This window comes from Lissotriton vulgaris, chromosome 7 (genome assembly GCF_964263255.1).
Source record: "Lissotriton vulgaris chromosome 7, aLisVul1.2, whole genome shotgun sequence".
NCBI lineage: Eukaryota > Metazoa > Chordata > Amphibia > Caudata > Salamandridae > Lissotriton > Lissotriton vulgaris.
In genome coordinates, this window is record NC_141695.1 from 1,237,466,801 (window position 1) to 1,237,486,176 (window position 19,376).

A 19,376-nucleotide genomic window follows, 5' to 3' on the forward strand; every position below is an offset into this window, starting at 1 on the left:
TCTGCACTCGCCACTCTGCCCTCACCACTCTGCCCTCACCACTCTGCCCTCACCACTCTGCCCTCACCACTCTGCACTCACCACTCTGCACTCACCACTCTGCACTCACCACTCACCACTCTGCACTCACCACTCTGCACTCACCACTCTGCACTCACCACTCTGCACTCACCACTCACCATTCTGCACTCACCACTCACCACTCTGCACTCACCACTCACCACTCACCACTCTGCACTCACCACTCTGCACTCACCACTCTGCACTCACCACTCTGCACTCACCACTCACCACTCTGCACTCACCACTCTGCCCTCACCACTCTGCACTCACCACTCACCACTCTGCCCTCACCACTCTGCCCTCACCACTCTGCCCTCACCACTCTGCCCTCACCACTCTGCCCTCACCACTCTGCCCTCACCACTCTGCACTCACCACTCTGCACTCACCACTCACCACTCTGCACTCACCACTCTGCACTCTGCACTCACCACTCTGCACTCACCACTCTGCACTCACCACTCTGCACTCACCACTCTGCACTCACCACTCTGCACTCACCACTCTGCACTCACCACTCACCACTCTGCACTCACCACTCTGCACTCTGCACTCACCACTCTGCACTCACCACTCTGCACTCACCACTCTGCACTCACCACTCTGCACTCACCACTCACCACTCTGCACTCACCACTCACCACTCTGCACTCACCACTCTGCACTCACCACTCTGCACTCACCACTCTGCACTCACCACTCTGCACTCACCACTCTGCACTCTGCACTCACCACTCTGCACTCACCACTCTGCACTCACCACTCTGCACTCACCACTCTGCACTCACCACTCACCACTCTGCACTCACCACTCTGCACTCACCACTCTGCACTCACCACTCTGCCCTCACCGCTCTGCACTCACCACTCTGCACTCACCACTCTGCACTCTGCACTCACCACTCTGCACTCACCACTCTGCACTCACCACTCTGCACTCACCACTCTGCACTCTGCACTCACCACTCACCACTCTGCACTCACCACTCTGCACTCACCACTCTGCCCTCACCACTCTGCCCTCACCACTCTGCCCTCACCACTCTGCACTCACCACTCTGCACTCACCACTCTGCACTCACCACTCACCACTCTGCACTCACCACTCTGCACTCACCACTCTGCACTCACCACTCTGCACTCACCACTCTGCACTCACCACTCACCACTCTGCACTCACCACTCACCACTCTGCACTCTGCACTCACCACTCTGCACTCACCACTCTGCACTCACCACTCTGCACTCACCACTCTGCACTCACCACTCTGCACTCACCACTCTGCACTCTGCACTCACCACTCTGCACTCTGCACTCACCACTCTGCACTCACCACTCTGCACTCACCACTCTGCACTCACCACTCACCACTCTGCACTCACCACTCACCACTCTGCACTCACCACTCACCACTCTGCTGTGGGACCAGGGGACTGGATCAGCGATGAGCTGCAGAGCAACATAGGCGGTTCACGTTGGGGGCGCAATGCTCCGGGCAGCAACAGTTTATTGGCCGAGGTTGTGCGAGCCTAGAATCCTGCTGTCTTCATACGGTCCGGCCGGGGGTATCAGAGTTGGACCAACGCCGAATGCTGCAGTCCCGCGTGCTCGGCCCTGGAATGATACTGACGGCAAAGATGATCACTCTTGCAACGAGCTTAATTAAAATAATTAAGTACTTTTGCGCATTGCTTGCTTCTTGCGCCGGCAGGATAATGTATAAGACGCGCAAAGAAGTCACCAGTCCACCGAGCGCTCAGATTTCATCAGTGACACGGCTGGAGCACCTACTTCCGGTTTGGCCGGCAATGCTTCCGGGTCGCCGCAGGCAGCGCGTCGGCCCGACCTGCACGGGGAAGGGAGGCAGCTTTCGAGGAGGACAGCACCTGGCCGCGAGCGCGTTCTCGTGCGCGTGGCCTTAACAAATCGCCGCGCGCGGCCAGTGCTGTCCTCCTGGGAAGCTGCGGCGCTAACAATAAGGTCTCTGGCGAGAGCGAGCTTCGCTCGCTTAGCCGAGACCAAAAAATCAGGTTGTTCGCCGATGACATGATTTTATATTTGAAACAAGGTAAGGCAAACATCTGGGAAATTAAGGTAAGGCATTTACAGCCCTGGGGGTTTATAAAGTTAAACAGGCAAAAACAAAGCTTTTTTTGTTCAACTCTGGAGAGCTTTATCTTCCAGAAGGGCTAACATTTTTGCCATTATGACCTATAAGATATTTTGTTTTATATGCTACAGATGAATTTTCCCAATTGTTTCAACTAAGTTATGGAACTACCCCCACTAAAGTAAGAAATCTTTTAGAAAGATGGTCATTATTACCTATGTCAATAGTAGGCGAGTTTCTCCGAGTTAAAAAGTCTATACGTCCCTTGTTGGTATTTCTGTTTCTAAATCTTCCTCTAAAAATACCAATATCATATTTCCATGAGTTGGATAAAGATATCCATGAGTTTATATGGGGGGAAAAACATGGGTCAAACTATCCATTCTACAAATTGACATACAGCAGGAGGGCCTAGCTTTACCTCTTTTTCCACCAAATACCATGCTGAGTTAGTTGGCCTACTAACTCAACTGGCAACCCCTATCTCGAAATTTATGACATTATTTTAAATCTTATGCTAACAAAAAGTGCAATTAAGCTACCAGCATTTCTGCGCACTTCGAAATTACCCAAGAAAATAAGATATAAGGTTTTAAATTTAATTGCAACACGTACCCAGCGGTTTTATAAAACCTATAATGTTCCAACATGCCACACATACACTTCTCTTCACGACTGTGAGATATGAGGTCTCCAGCTTTCTCAAAGGGAACTCCAGTCCTAATACAATCTAGGGTTTTGGAAGCTTGGTGATTTTTACAACTGTACCCATTTAATATCATGGGAATGTATTGCTATTCAAACCCAAAAGTCAAGACTTGGATAAGCTTTAGACAAGTTACAGGCTTTCTTAAGAATTAGTGTACAATGATTAATGAGATGGAAAAAACAATCTTAACCCTTTCGATGCTCATGACGAGCTCAGCTCGTCATGATGCACAGTTGAGCTGTGCTGATGACGAGCTGAGCTCGTCATAAATACAGTAATAAAGCAATTTCCAGCACAGGGGGGGAAAACGCCTAGCAGCCAAGGTGTTAAAAGCATCTTTGGGAAGAATTTAGTGGTGATGGAAACTGGTTTTAGATACTATGCCAGGGCAGGAAAAAGAAGCTTTTTGAGGAAATGCTCCCACAAATTGCTCAGGAAACAAACTGTCAGTTTAATATTAAGGAATAACAGTTAGTGTGTGAGTTTAGAATTAAAGCTTTTAGGGTTCCCATCAACTCCTAATCAATGTTCTAGATGCGGTATGGCTGGGGCAGGAGACTGGGTACATATATTTTTTACATGTCCTATACTGCAACACTTCTGGGAGGAGGTCTTAGGTTCATCAGTTTTTGCGTGACTATGGTCATTCTACCCTCATCGTCGCTGGCCCTATTTGGGATTTCTCATACCGGTAGTCAGCTACCACAATATCAACACTATTTTGTTTTCGTAGCATTAGCGGTAGCCAGATCATTGGTGTTGCAAAATTGGAGATCACTGAGGGTAACGACATTGGGCCAGTGGCTTTCTAAGCTGGACGGGACCTATCAATTTGAAGAGGCCTATGCAAAAAGTATAGGGGCGCTACATACATTTAGGGCTATATGCTTAGGTAACTCATGCAAATTGAAAACATGATATTCCTGCTGTCTTTTGTGTAATGAAAGACGAGTCTCTTTATTACGTAAGGTTTTTTAACCTGATACCATTATGTTTTAAGTTTATAGTAATATGTTATGCCCTTATTTATCGTCATTGTAGGTATTTCATGTTTTTCTATAGGTAATGCTGGTTATGTACTACATAAAATGGAAACATGAATGTATGCTATTTATAGTCTAATGAATTTTGAGATTTATTATTATCAACTCTTCTTCTTTTTTCTTGTACCATTATGTCAGTTTGTTGACATTCGAAAGATGAATTCTTTCTGTACGATCTGAATGCGTTTTTTCTACCCAAGTAAAATATAAAAAAATTAAAAATAAAGGAGTCATGCAGGCCCTGCTGAAAACAGTACCTTCGACATCGAGGAGCTGTTGCGAGGAGCAGTCAAAGGCGGTGCGTCAGCATCTATCCAAAGGATTGTAGGGGATGCGATGGTTCGGAGTCACACACTTCGGGGATGAAGTCAATGCATTGTGGTCGAGCTACGCTGTCAGTGCTGTACAGTCCTCGAGGCAGCAATGCATCAACGTCGAAGCTCCAAGGGCTCCGGACTGGATTGGCACCGCGTGGTAGTGCCGGTCAACTATGGAAGAGTTCAGAGACTATAGCAGGGTTGAAGGAAGTCTTTGATGTCCCTCAGACTTCAGAACTGGAGGCAAGCTAGCAAGCCCTTGGAGTCACTTGGGTCTGGGGATGTTTTCACTACCAGGCAAGGAGGGCAGCAGGCTGTAGGGTAGGCACAGCAGAGCAGGAGTCCAGCAGAGTCCAGCGAGGGACAGTCCTTTAAGCAGGACAGCAGTCATTCTTCTTGGCAGAGTGTCCTCAAGCCTAGAAGTGTGATGAGTTGGTGGTGTCAGAGGTCCAGTGCCTATACCCAGTTGTGCCTTTGAAGTGAGGGAGGTTTCAAAGAGAGGCCTTTGAAGTACACAAGGTTCCAGTGTTTACTGCCCTGACTCCAGACCCACTAAAGGGGGGTATGCAGCTCCCTGTGTGGGGACAGGCACAGCCCTATTCAGGTGCAAGTGTCAGCTCCCCCTTCCCATCCAGTCCAAGAAGACCCACCAGGGCCATCAGGTTGTAAATAACAAACCTCCGCTCCATTTGTGTGTGATTGTCTAGAGGGAATACACAAAGGCCAGCTGCGTTCTACCCCAGATATGTATTCAGAGACAAGCAGAGGAATCGAATGTTTAAAGTATAAAAATGCCAATTTTCTAAAAAGTTGCATTTTCAGACTTACAACTTAAAATCCGACTTGACCATAAGTTATGATTTTAAATTGTGAGTCCAGAGACACCAGACTTGAAAATTCAATAATTTCTCAGTTGGAAATGACACTTAAAATGTAATAAGGTAATCCCAATGTTAACCTATGGGAGAGATAGGCCTTGCAGTAGTGAAAAATTAATTTTATCGTTTTCACTTCCAGGGTATGTAAATCTTAAAAGTATATGTCCTACTCTTTAAATACATTGCATCCTGTCCTTGGGGTTGTCCAGGACCTACGTTAGGGAGTGACATATATGTATTTAAAAGGAAGGTTGGGGCATGGCAAGAGGGTTAAATTGTCATGTCGACATAGCAGTTTAAAATTGCAATCACAGTCTCTGCAATGACACACCTGAAACATGTTTAATGGGCTACTGATGTGGGTGTTACAATCAGTGCTGTAGGCCCACCAGTAGCATTTAATTTACAGGCCCTGGGCACACACAGTGCACTTTACTAGTCAATTGTGAATATGCCAATGTTACCATGATTTAAGGAAAGAGCACATGCACTGTACCACTGGTTAGCAATGGTAAATTGCCCAGGTTACCAAGGCCAGCAAAAAGTCAGCAAAACAGGAGGTCAGAAGGCAAAAAAGTCAGGGAAAGCCATGCCGAGGATGTCAGATCTTTTTTGGTTGGACAGATTAGTAAATAACACTGTGTTTATGTTTGCTATTTTTGAGCTACATTTGCCTAACAAAGAGCTTGAGTCAGCCATTTGTGACACTTCAATCCATTTCAATATTTGTTAACAGATTTCAATCACTCTTTCTTCGCGACTTGCAAACAAGACCATAGCTCACAAACATCTGAGAACATTTAAATTCAGTACGTTTGAATTGCAAATTCAAAGGCAAGAGACGGTCAAAGAAAAGTCAGAGAAAATGGGGCATTTAACACTCAAAACTAGTGTAAATGCTAGGGAAAAAATCTTAACACACATACAAAGTAAATTTAATGAGGTCTCTCCACACATATGAGTTGTGGAGGGTTGTATGATCCATCAGTTTGAAGCCTTATGTTCATAACATCAACAAAAGAGACTGACAACTGGAGGAGGTCGACCTCCAGGATAGAAGCTCACACTGTATGGTTAACAAGTCAAGAGAGTCACCAACATTTGAAGCATTGCTGGCATTGAAGGAGCAGAAGTGCCTTTTAAGTGTAATATTCGTACACCCTACACTTAAAATTTTAATAATGAATAGTTAATGGGAAAGATAGAGCATTAAAAAAAAAGTGTATTTGAAAAATACATATATACCCTAACAATAAGTTGTATGGTTATAGGGTGGAGTTAACACATGTTAAATTAAAATGTGAATGTACTGTAAATGCGAAATAAAATAGGTCCACTACTGATTGATTGTAACTTTATCCACATGGAAAGATCAAGTGCTGTGTGTGTCAACTTTTCAAGGAAAATCAAATCACACATAATTTGCTATTCTATGATTGGGGGTTTGGCTTCCGCATACATCGACAACCTGGTCTAAGCAGGTGATAAATGTATGCAAGGGCTGATGCATGGAATGGGAGGTGAAGGAGAGGGATGAGGGGAGGAGGAGGGGGAGGGAGGGTGAAGTATTTTTAAAGCAAGGTGAAGCATACAATGCTACTGAAGGAGCGAGGTGGCAAACGCAAAATTTTGTGTACCCCTCGTGAAATTAGTGTCCCATAACAATAACGTTGACTGATTGCATGTTTTGTGAAATTAACCAACAATAGAGTAAAGTGCACACATTATTTTTATTTTTACACACGGGGAGGACTAATTTGCTTGTATGGCACAAATAAAACTAGCTAATGTGTATTGCTATCGTGTTGTGAACTAATGTGCAGCTTATTCGTAAACAAACGCAATTTAAATGTGCTTATTGTATTCATTTATGTGATGGAGAGGTCAAAATGTGAGTAGAAAATGCATTTATGTGGCTTGTCTGCTAGGTAACAACTAACTGGGAAACATTAGTAAGATGGGGGGTAAACAGAACGGATTTAAATTCACAATTTAACATAAATCTGTGTTTGTTTTCATAATAGTTCCAAAAGTGGCCTTGCAGGCCTGTATGAAAATGGACGCTGGGGTAAACTGAGAGCAAGAGCTGAACTGCGCAGGCACGCCAAAACCTGCAACTCAGAGTGAACTGCCTGTGCTCGAGGAGGTTCAAGGCTGATGTGGACCCGGAACATAGGATGGGTGCCAAACAGAGATGATGTTGTGCTCAGAGCCTGGGAAGATGTATAGATGTTGCCACTGAAAGAAGTGCCTAGGCCAAAAACTGTCCTAAAACAAAGCCCCTTTCTTTTTTCGCTGACACATTATGAAATTGATGCTGTAATGGTGAGATGATGCTCACCCACCCCGAAATTGTCCAATGAAAACTTGAATAAGAATTGTTAGATACTTTTTAGATAGATTAAGTTAGGGAATTAAGGTATAAAAACCCCTGGATTTGTCTAGTTGGGGTCACTTTTTCCATTTCCATTGGAGATGCTGCCCGATTGCTGACCGATTCCTGGATGTTAGACTCTTAAGAATTTTCTTGTTTGCTTTGCAGGATTTTAGGATAAGATGAGGGTGCTAGTTAGGGATGTTAGGAGAGAATGACTTTGGAACTATCTTTTCTTTGTTGATTTTAACTGTCATCTGAAAAAAGCAATTTCTTTCTTGAGCTCAAATAAAATGATCATTTTGAAATAAAGTTTAAGATTTTACTGAATAAAAAGATTTACTAATGCATAAATGTCAGACATGATGAAGTTTGTTTTGAATAAAAATTAGATTTAATGGAGAAGTAAAAGCTGGTCTTTGATTTTTCCTACGCCTAATTTTCATTCTAGCAGATCAATTGCCACTATGGTGGTGTGTCTGAATAGTTTAATCCATGGTTAAATGTTAAAACTGCAGGTGTAAATAATGAATAATTAAATAGGTTTAGATGCTCCACCAAAATGCAATAGCGTTTCTCCAGTGTGATTCGCCAGAGCCTTGAACCCTAGTGTAAGTGAACAGGGTAAATGTGCAGTGTTATGGGCGGTATACAACCTTTAGCACGCATCTTTTACCACGCACTACCATTACCACGCATCTGTTACAACGCATAGTGCTTGGGGGCGATCTGACTTAGGGAATGGCTAGTGAATAGGTTAATTTACTATCCAATAACCTTCCCTAGTGTCCACGGGGACTGGTGTTGGAATAGTAAATTAAACTATTCACTATCCAGCACCCAAAGCACTATGCGTTGTAAAGGTATCGCGTTGTAAAAAATGTGTGATAATGGTATGCGTGGTAAAAGTGTGCGTGCTAACATCATACATCCGTTATGGGCCCCACTGGTGCATGATGTTTGTGTTTTTAAGGTTTCAGGAAATGGTGAGTATTGATTAGAAATGACTTCTGGAGCCGCGCTGGAGCAGTATATTACTTGGTAGCAGAGTAATGGTTGCTAAGGAATTTAGCTAGGGTTATGTATAAAGTACTATATAGAGTTTGATGTACAGAATTATGACTAACATCTGTTGAGTTTGTATTACGTTACATGTAGTCCTGGAAAGGCTTCATAGAGTAGGGTGAAGCCAGTGCCTCCTTCTGCAGGTGGAGGAAGTGTGGCAAGGTAGTCGCACAGTGAATTAGTCTGTTTCAAAAAAGGAGTATTGCCAAATACTGCGGTGGTATCGGCGTGTATCAATGTTTAGGGACTTTAGGTGTGAAAGGATAAATGTATAGTGAGAAGAGTCTATGAAACTTCAGCCTTCAAGTATAGGGATCATTCCGTGCTTCCCGACTAAAACTTACTGCTGGGAGAGTAATAGGTCTTAACCCGAGCTTGTTTGAAGGGTAAAGAGAGTGGCGTCTCTCTTGTGCTAACAAAAGAGGGATTCTGTGGTGGGTTAGTGGACGCGCTGCCTACTGGTAATACTGAGTTCACGTATATATGAATAGGGTTTTCCGTATGAACGTGTGTAAATGATATTGCAATACACGTTCAAGTGAAACTCTGGGACTGACTGTAAGGAGGTCATCTCTATGTGCTTTCCTGGAAAAACGAGATCGTTATTGCCTGATAGAAGGGTAAAGCCAGTAGTGTTGCTTTATCGGCGAGTCTAAAAATTCTGAGGAGATAAGCGTTGTCTACTCTGGTTACAGAATACTTGTGTGATTGGAAATTCTATCACTTTTTTAGCGAAACAGATTAGTGGATTTGTTTTGTGTAAAGTTACTAACTGATTTTGTAAAATATCTTGTAAATACGGCTTCTTGAAAAACTCTGTAAAGGAGGGGTCAGTCGGCGCTGCAGAAGCCGGAGCGCTGGTGACGTCAAAAGTGTTGCGCTGGGATTGGTCCGCGTGACCAAGACAGAGTAGGAGTTGATTGGTTCACCACAGAAAGCAGCAGAAGCTATTGGTTAAGCACTATAGTGACGTATCGTGTTCTTCCTGGTGCATTAGTGCGAACCGCGCTGTGATAGGTTGGTAATACGGAATCAACAACAGAATAGTACGCGATCTTTTGAAAGCAGGAATGTTTCCGAAAATGTCATACTACTAATATGATGATGACAGGAAGAAATCCTCATGGTTTAAAAAGTTGAAAAGATGTTTGTAAAAGACAAAGCGGTAGTTACGAGAGAGGGAAGGGTACTTCCTTCACCGAAAACGCCAGCTTTCTATATGTTGAGCAAATATGGTTACCATACATGTGTTTAGTTGGAAAATTGGGTACATTATACCAAGGACGATGATTAGCTTTTCCAGAAGGAGGATCATTTGATGTAGCAATTTTGGGAAATTTGAGAGACAAAATGTTGAAACTTGAACCAAGACCTAGACCGGCTCAGTTTGAAGGTTTGGTGGAATGGGAAGATGAGATGCATCAAATGGAGAGCGAGAGGTTGAGTAGGCATCTTAGACCGAGAGGTAAAGGCAGAGATTTGTGGTGAGAAACACATGAGAGTAGAATGCGAAGATGGAGAGATGCAAGTATGTGCGATGGCATGTACCCAGTTAGATTGGTAGAAGAATATGAGGGACGAAAGAGTACAGAAAAGAAAAAGAATACTGAATTGGCAAATCAAAGCTATGGTGAAAGCGAATCAGAAGATGCTGTTTTAGAAGAAATATTAAATAGGAGATCACCCCCATATCAGCCAAGTTCTTTATGGACTACCCCAAATGCCCCAATGTCAGAAGAAAAAGTGGATGAAACGCCAAGACAACCTTCAAATTTCAGAGATTTCCCTGAAAGGGTAGAAACAAGATATATCCAGAGTACACCAATAGGAGAAGCTAGAATTACAGGTACTCCTGTACAAAGTAATGATTCACAGAGTTATGTTAAGTCCGGAAAGACAAACTATGTCTGAATATGAGCGTTCAGTCCATGAATTGATCCAAAACCTTACTAAAAATATGGAAGCTGTAACTGTACCAGTAACCATAGGACCTGTGATACCGGTATTTGATGATCAGAAAATAAGAGAGCCAAGACTAACTATTCCGTTACAACAAAGCCTACAGAGAGCAAGAGAGAGTGTTCACCCTGATGTGTCAGAAATAAGACAGAGTATGAGTGTAAACCCACCAGAGTTAACTTTTAATAAAAATTTGACATGCGGCTTCCCGACAGGAGCAGAATCAGATTCTGTGACTCCAGAGAGGAGTGTAGACAGAATAGATTTAACACAAACGCCTATGGGTCCATCAGACAGATAATTAGGTGAATGGATAAAAACATTAAAATTAAAAGAGCAAGAATCAAAGATACTGGATGTGGCTAAATTAAAAATAGACATGGAGGAATTAATATTTGGAACAATTGGGACAGACAGATTAAAAACTTACCAGGATGATGAGCTCATGTTTCTATGTAAAAGTATAACATGGAGAGCAAAAACAATGTATGATCAATTGGAAAGGTGGCAAGTGAAAATGGAATAGATTTTTCTAAAATAAAGTCATTACAGAAATCTTATCAAGTAGATTTTGCAGAAAAAGACATTGAAAATATGAATACTGCAGGAAGACAAGTTCAGATAAAAGGTTTGATTGGGTTGCTACCTAAATGGGGTGATGTAGGCAAATGGAGAGTCAAATGGGCAAAGAAGAAAGAAGAAAATAGTGATAAATCTACTTTAGCTTTCCCCGTTAGAGAGAAGAGAAAAGTGGCAACTGAATTCCCTATGAGAGAAATTCCTGGAGGAGGATATGTGCATGTGCCTTGGAGCAGACAAGACATATTGTCATTTACGAATGATTTCCCCAGATTGAGGAAAAAGCCAGTAGAATGGTACCGGCAGGTTGACAGATTTGTAAAAGTGTCAAAGGTACTGTGGACTGATTTGGATGGATTGTTTGACATAGTAGTGCCTGCCGATTTATGGACAGAATGCAAAATATCTGTGGATTGGCCAAGAGAGAAGTTACAAAGAGATGAGAAAACAGGAGCCCCATCACCAGAAGTGATGAGGAAATATGAGCAAGTGATAGTATGGTTGAAAAACAAAATGCCTCCAAAAGAAACTGATTGGGTAAAGATAGACAGAACAACACAGGAACTGAAAGAAACTGTGCATTCATTTTACGAAAGGTTGTTGTTAGTGGTTTTGATGAGCTAAATGAGGACATGAGTCACTTTGTGTATAGATTTGTATATGGATTGAGACCAGAAATCGCAGATATGATTAGACATAGTATAATGGATTGGCAGTCGAGTTCAGTAGATAAGGTTCTGAGACAAGCAAAATATTGTAGTGAGGAGATTGATGCAAAACAAAAGAAGCTGAAAGAGAAATCCATGTGGGCACAAGTAAAAGTAGCTGAACAGCAAGTAGCACAAATAGAGAACAAAAATGTTGGGAGTCAAGGTGGGTTTAAAGGTAAACCTAAGAAAGTGGGGAATATTGATGAATATTGATGAAATGAAAAAGAAAATGCCATGTTTCAATGGCGGCCAGATAGGGCATTGGAAACGCGAGTGTAAATGTCCACCTAGAGTTAATGGGGAAAATACATCATTGAATCCGCAGGTGCAGTTTTGGGTAAATCAGCAGCAACCACAGCAACAAAAGCAGATAGCAAATCAGCATTTAATTCTGTTTGGCTCCTCCTTGCCCAGTGGTGGTTGGTTCCCCTGCACCTCGTGCTGACACTTGCGAATAGGAGGGGACTACCAGTCCCATAATGCCGCAAGATGCCACATTAGTGCAGTGTAGTCCGGGAACGTAACTTTAAATAAATTGTCTTTAACCCCTTCTCTCATCCACCAACCTCCGCGCTCAAAGCAGTTCTCAAAAGTCACAACCAGTGACTTGTCGGAGGGTGCGGTGGAGGGCCAGGAAAGTACTCCGTTACCACGGTTAACATCACAAATTGTCCCATGATTCTCTGGCCACAAATATGAGAGGGTCCTGCATGCGCATCGTGGGTAACGCGATATATATATATATATTTTATTTCTTTCCATGCTCATGGTTCCCAGAGGAAAAAATGGCTACTGCCATTGTGTAGGAATCTTGGCCCTAGACGTCACCGGAAGGCACTTAGGATTTTAAAGACAGAGTCCTCTAGGTTGGTGGTATTTGCTGTTTCAAAATACCTTCATGGCTGCCTGGATCTGGAGTTCAAAGTCTACCCAAGCAAGCAACTCGGAATTGGTATGGTAGTTACGCAAAAGGGATCAGATGAGTTCTTCTCCATTTAACTCTTAATTTCATCTGTACTGCAAGTAGAGAGTTCATCATGAAATTTAACCCCTTGCATTTATCCATGTATATATTATAGATTTTTTATTCATAAATATTTTAGCAGTGTTTCAGCTCATATGGCCACTTTGATGAAACCCTCACAAATGTATATAGCCCACTGCTACTTTGTTATGTATAAAAATGTTTTATTGCTTTGAACCCATATGTGGGTGTTACACGTACTAGCACTTCATTCTAACATTTGCACTAAAAAAACTGAAAATTGCATATTAAGGGGCAGATTTATGAAAGCGTTGCGTCACGTTTGCATCACCTATAGTGCATGACGCAGGGCTATCCTAAAAATGTATGAAGCCATGCAAAGTCCCCCTGCATGGTTTTGAGTGGCTTCATAAATCATGAGTAAGGCAATGCAACTCAAATCGCTGTGTCACCATACAGTGCACCCAGAGGGTTTTCCAGCACATCACCCATGGAATTTGACACTGCCTCATATTTACAAATTGATGTAAACCGGTCAAAGCTTTAAATCTGGAGTCCTCCCGAGATCAGGTGTAACCAGGAGGAATATGTTAATTTCTCCTAATTTTTTAGTCTTTCACCATGTTCCAAGGGTGCCTACATTGGCACTAGGCTGCCGAAATGGCACCAGCGCAGGCAGAAAAGACAGTAATGCACTGTATTGCTTAAATACCGTCCATACCTGCACTTTCACTTTGGCGTAGAGCAGTGCAGCAAGCTGCTTTGTTGTGCTGCCCTTTGTCAAAATGTCAGAAATGAGGCCCTAAGGCATTAGAATTGTGGGTCCATGTGAGGACACTAGCTAAATCTACACTTCATTATTCAAACATCTGCACAGATTAGTTTATAAGCTACCCTATGAACAGCAGGATGTGTCCTGTGTTTAGTGGAACTAGAGAATCTGCTGATGGGTTATGTGAAAAATTGGGACTTTAGCGTATAATGTTTTGCACTTTGGAGATTTGTGGATGTATATGGCATCTATAGTACCAATTGGTTCGTTTTAATATGTTTTGTTTGTATTTGCACTTTTATGATCTTGGATTATCGAACTAAAGTTTTATGATGATGATGAAACAGCTCAACCCATTCCGCAGCACTGCATTTTGACACCAAGGTTCAATTTTCCAACTAGCGTTATAGATCACATTCATAAGTACCCCAAGTAGTGTGTGGCACTTCCATCCATTCCTGGCCTTGTAGCTCGGTACATTGTGCATCATGGCGATTGAAGTTTATTGGGGCTATAGGTTTGGACTTAAAAATACTAGCAAGTAAATTATCAGAATAGCAGATGTCAAACATGACCAGGTGTTGCCTAGTGGCCATGCTCATTTAATGTGATACAAGATATGGTGCATCACAAGGGTACTCTGTTCTCAATAGATGTCTGGTGTTTGCAGATCTTGCTCTCTAACCCTATCAACCATCACCAAGACATGGAGGACCCAATCAACACCAGGGACACAGAAAAAGTGGGATGCATTAGTTATTTTATTACACATCATTTAGATGAGACGGCAGGACCACAGTGGGAATGTTGGTCATCACATGCATATCTGAATCTGGAAGACGAGTCCTTGAATTAAAAACCAGGAAAGAGAAGAATCAAGCAATTAACTTTCAATTCTGTTCAGAATCTTCCAGGTGATGCAGATAGCAGGCCAGGCATTACTGAAAGGAAATTACAGAAAATACAAAATAACTGATTTGTGTGAAATGATCGAAGAGCATACATACCTAAAGAAACTACTCAATGAAGCACCAACAGTCGCAGTATCAGTCAGCTCTCAATACCTCCTTCGCAAACCAGCATTTTAATGTTTGTATGTGTGTGTGTCTGTGTGTGTGTATATTTTAACACTCCCATCCCAACCATCTTGATCCTCTTTAGAGAGCACCTAGGACCAACAACATTGATGAATATTTAGCTGCTTTTTGTTGCTTTTATTGCACAAAACGCAGTAGTTTAAAAATATTTTTTATTATAGGGGTGATGTCAAACACATACTTTGTTCCTATTGTTTCAGGTATACGACAATTCCTTGAAGTATGGATTGTATCCTACTGCAGGCCTTGTCAATGATTTTCTTCCCCTCAACTGTTAGCATAGCACTGCTTTTAGAAAATTACTGTCTAAACCAAAATTATAAACTTTACTACAGTACTTTTTTAAATCTGAGCCTTCTTCATAAAAGGTAAACAAACCCTGAATTTTCTAATTGCTCCTGGGGCACATTGTTAGCTGTTCCTCATTGAATGCTTTTCCAAAAAACGTCTTGCTTCTACAATTCACAAAGCACATCTTACAATGGCAAAACTACAGCATTCACTCAAACGCTGCCTTCTGAACATCATATTTAAACATTTACTTTACTTTTTACTAAAGACAAACCAAAACCTGAAATACTGTACTGAAATACCTGCTCTCAAAATACGTTTTTCAATAAAAAAAAAAGCATATTTGCTATATAAGCTTCTTTAAAGTAACCAAAACATTTACAGAATACATAACAAATAACGTTTGGGCTATGTCTGCTGCCCAGATCCTCTCTGAAAGGCCTGAAAACCTGATGGGTATGTAGTACTCAAACTTTCTTAAAAATTAAGAGATATCGGACCTGAATTCAAGTAAAGAGGAACACATTTAATGCATGCTTTTATTCATTAATTTAGCTCCACTTTATTAAAACAGGTTAAGTTTTCCCACATCCAATATTACCGGATGCGGAAGAGCTTGACCCGATTTTTGCAGCATGAAAAACTGACCTGAAAAATATCATGAGAATTTTTTTGTACTAGCCAAGTCACATTCCCCTTTTTTCTATGAGGGGAAACATACAATGATATCCTTTGTTAGAAAAAAATCCCACCCAATCTACCCACCACCTTCACCCACTTCCCACCCCATGTATGTGCCCATGCATACATTTACCACCTGGTCGGAGAAATAACCCATGCAGTTGCGACTTCCATATGATGTTGTAACTAAACAAATCGATCTCAAATCGTTATCACCGATGCCATGGATCTAAACGGATTTTACTACTTTGTAATGGTGCAATGACGTGAATTTATCATGTGCTAAATCCATTCCATTACCACACTACTCCTAATGAGTTCCACAGACTGATGTTTCATCGGCACCTGCTGTTGTCTACACAAATGTTTCACATTGGCACATATATTTTCTGGCTCCTCCTTAGAACATCTGTGCACTGAGTCACAAGGCTGAAATGGGCTGTAATCTTTTTTTCAGTGGCAAAGAGTTCTTGGAATATCTATACAAATTCAACGGTACATACGAAGTGTGGCTCAATGATTAGAGCGGCAGACCCTGATGCAGAGGTCTAGCCCGGGACCAGGGTTCAATTCCCCACCTCGGCGGGTCTTGGGCTCTAAAATTCCACGGACCTGATAATTCTCGCCTCGGTGCCTAGTCCAATCATGGAGTCCCACTCTGCAACTCTGGGCAATAGATTGCTTAATCTCCACAACGGCCCCCACAACGCTAAGGATGCCTGGCCTCCACCTTGGGGGTGTCTAGGAGTGGACGCCTCACAGGGAAAGCCAGGATGGGTTCCACAGCGGTATTCGTAAAAGCGCCTTGAGACCCTTGCGGGTGAGTAGTGCGCTATACAAGTATCAATTTATTTACACATTGGGTGCAACCAGTTCAATATAATGAAGGTACACAATAGTTGACTTTGTAAAAGTAGAAACAGGGTTTATATTCAAGGTGAACAACACCACGTTTAACTGCACAGCTCATTATAGACGTAGAACAATACCCTATCACCACTATGCACATATCACCTCAATATCAGCAAGTGCTTGAGAAATGCCACTAAAGTAAATTTGGAGTAATCTTCAAGGAGACCACAAAGTTTACACTTCTTGCTCTGAATTGTTACCGTCCAGGACTGTGTCACGTCACATCCATGGATCCCGTGACATTAATTCACACAGGCTGTATTGAAATGTGTTTCTCTTCAATCAAGTGGTACTGTGAACAGAGCGCAGCAAAGCGAAAACAATATCCGTTCCAGCTCTGGATTTCAACCGGTGAATTAGGATGCTACCTGAAACAGTGCATTGTAATACATAGTAAAATAAAGGTTTTTACCAGCACTCAGTTGAACTGCAGAAGGAAAAGTAAAGGAAAACGTTAGAATCAATGTCACTTCACAGACATAGATAATTTTTGATATATAATTAAAAGAAAAGTTTATTTTACCATAAAGCCTCCCCTATGACCACCCTGTAAAAGGAAATAAAAAGAGATAAGAGGTCATTGACAGAAATCCTTACTTGTAAAATCTAGTATAAAAGACACACTCTTTGTTTTCCTTACACTTCATTTGAAGAATTATCTTCACATTAAGTGTGGCTTTCAAAATATATTCCCGTCAGAGAAACAGTTCCCAAAGTAGGACACACAGACCTATTCCATGCACAATAAAATATCATTACACTGTTGCTGCTTTTTCATTAAAGATGCAACTCGTTGGTCCTCTTCCTTTCTGTAAGTGCTTTGTGAGAGGTTTAACGAAGCAACATTAGCACCCTTTCCTGTATCCACCAACTCAACAGGCCTTAACAAACCTTGAATTCTGACAGTTTTCTCTTTTATACTTTAAATCACACTGATTTAGACATCAAGAATCAGAAAGTATTCAGTATCAAACATAGAGGAGCAATTGATGTAATGTATTAGACCCCACTTTATTATTCTTACAAGGCCTGTGTAGACCTTCATTCTGTATCTTCCTGATATCTTTTTCCATGGGGAGGGCATTTTGTGCCGGCGCCTTGCACACATCAGTTTTGGTACTGGAAAAGAAGTAGTCTTTAAATACTAGCCCATTTTCCTACATGGAAATCAAAGGAACTATTTTGTGAAAATAACAGCAACAGTGTAGGACAGGAAATAGTAGCAATAATGCCAAGACCTAGAGGTGTATAGATTTCTAAAAGAAGAAATATTAAGGTATACACCTGTTACAACGCAACTTTTACAACTACCTACTATTACAACGCAACTTTTACAACGCATACCATTACAACGCATTGCGCTGGGGGGCGCTCTAGGATAGGGAATAAGTATAATTTACTATCCAACACCTTCCCTAGTGTCCACGGGGACTGGAGTTGGAATAGTAAATTATACTTACCACTATCCAGCACCTCTAAGCGCTATGCGTTGTAATGGTATGCGTTGTAATGGTCGCGTTGTAATGGTAGGTAGTTGTAATGGTATGCGTTGTAACATGGTACATCCAAATATTAATCACAAAGTGCTACTCAATTGAAACTTGATGCCATATAATCGACTATGCTGGCACTTGTACAGGTCCACTGAAAAAGTAGGGGGCATATTTATGAGAGGCATGCGTCTTGTTTCAAAATGCATAGATATACATCTGTGATGCAAGCCTCTAAGTCAGATTTATGAAGCCATGCAAAGCTACTTTGCATTGTTGTGAATGGTTAAAAAATATGGAGTACAGCAACGCCGCACACATGGTTGCGTTACCTTACTCTGTTCAAGGGAAGCGTTCCATGAGCTTTGCGGTGGATGTTACCAAACATCTCTCATGTTTTTTTACGCATTCCCAGATTTACAAGGAATTGTACACCTGGGAATGCAGCAACGTTTCATGCCTCTGCAGCTGAGGTGTAATGAGGAGAAATACATGTATATCTCCTTGTTTGTTCCTCTTTCTAGGTGTGCTGCAGAATGCATAAGGACCATGTTTCTATAGGAAAAGCATTTTTGGACTTGGCTATATATCTTTGGCATCACTTGAAGAATCGTCACAACATTTTCCCAAAAATGTCTGTTGTAATTCTGGTTGCACACGGTACGTTTTGGGGTGTTTCATCAAGCAGAGGCAAAGAAAAAGGGATGGTCCGAAAAGTATGTTTCCAATGTTAATTCGCATAGAGTGTTATAACACGCCTGAAGCTCGAACCACTGGATGGAAAAATGGGTGCATGAGTGTCTGAGTGGATCTGAACTGGGTGTATAAGTGTCTCAGAGGATCTGAAAGTGGATTCATGAGTGCCTGAGCGCATCTGTGAGTGGGAGCGTCAGTCTTAGAGTGGGTCTGTAACTAGGGGCGTGAGTGTTTGAGTAGGTCTGTCAGAGGGTCAATCAGTCACTCAGTGGCTCTTTGAATGGGTGTATGAGTTTTGAGTGGGTCTGTGATTGGATCCTTGACTGTTGGCTCAAGCATTTGCATTTAATCATGAAATTTTTGTGAACTTGTCGCAATCACCGACAAGCAAGGTTGAATTTCCTTAAATTTCTCAACAACTAATTAACAGACTTACACCGGATAACTGAAAGCATGATCTGTGAACCAAAATCTACCTTCCTTTCAAACTCGGTGTATTTCTGTTGAGGAAGAAACCTCTCAGGATTGTTTGTGTGCAGGAAGGTGCACAAAACACTTCTGCATGCAAAGAAGGCACCCTAGCACCATGGTGGAAATGTGCCATTGTTGGTGCTTGGCAGAGAAAACAGTACCAGTACAAGTGT

General features: G+C 42.1%; 1 protein-coding gene across 2 annotated transcripts in view; it reads right to left on the reverse strand.

Moving 5' to 3' along the window:
* Positions 1–14,308: 14,308 nt before the first annotated feature.
* Positions 14,309–19,376, reverse strand: part of LOC147703300 (uncharacterized) — a 101,681-nt gene continuing 96,613 nt past the window's right edge. For both annotated transcript variants that reach the window (XM_086931735.1, XM_086931734.1), the window contains exons 16-18: positions 17,070–17,093; positions 16,959–16,973; positions 14,309–14,506 (exon numbers count right to left, since the gene is read on the reverse strand). In XM_086931735.1, the coding sequence (XP_086787861.1) occupies positions 16,965–16,973; positions 17,070–17,093 (33 nt within the window). In that variant the 3' untranslated portion in view covers positions 14,309–14,506; positions 16,959–16,964. The remainder of the gene's footprint in view (positions 14,507–16,958; positions 16,974–17,069; positions 17,094–19,376) is intronic.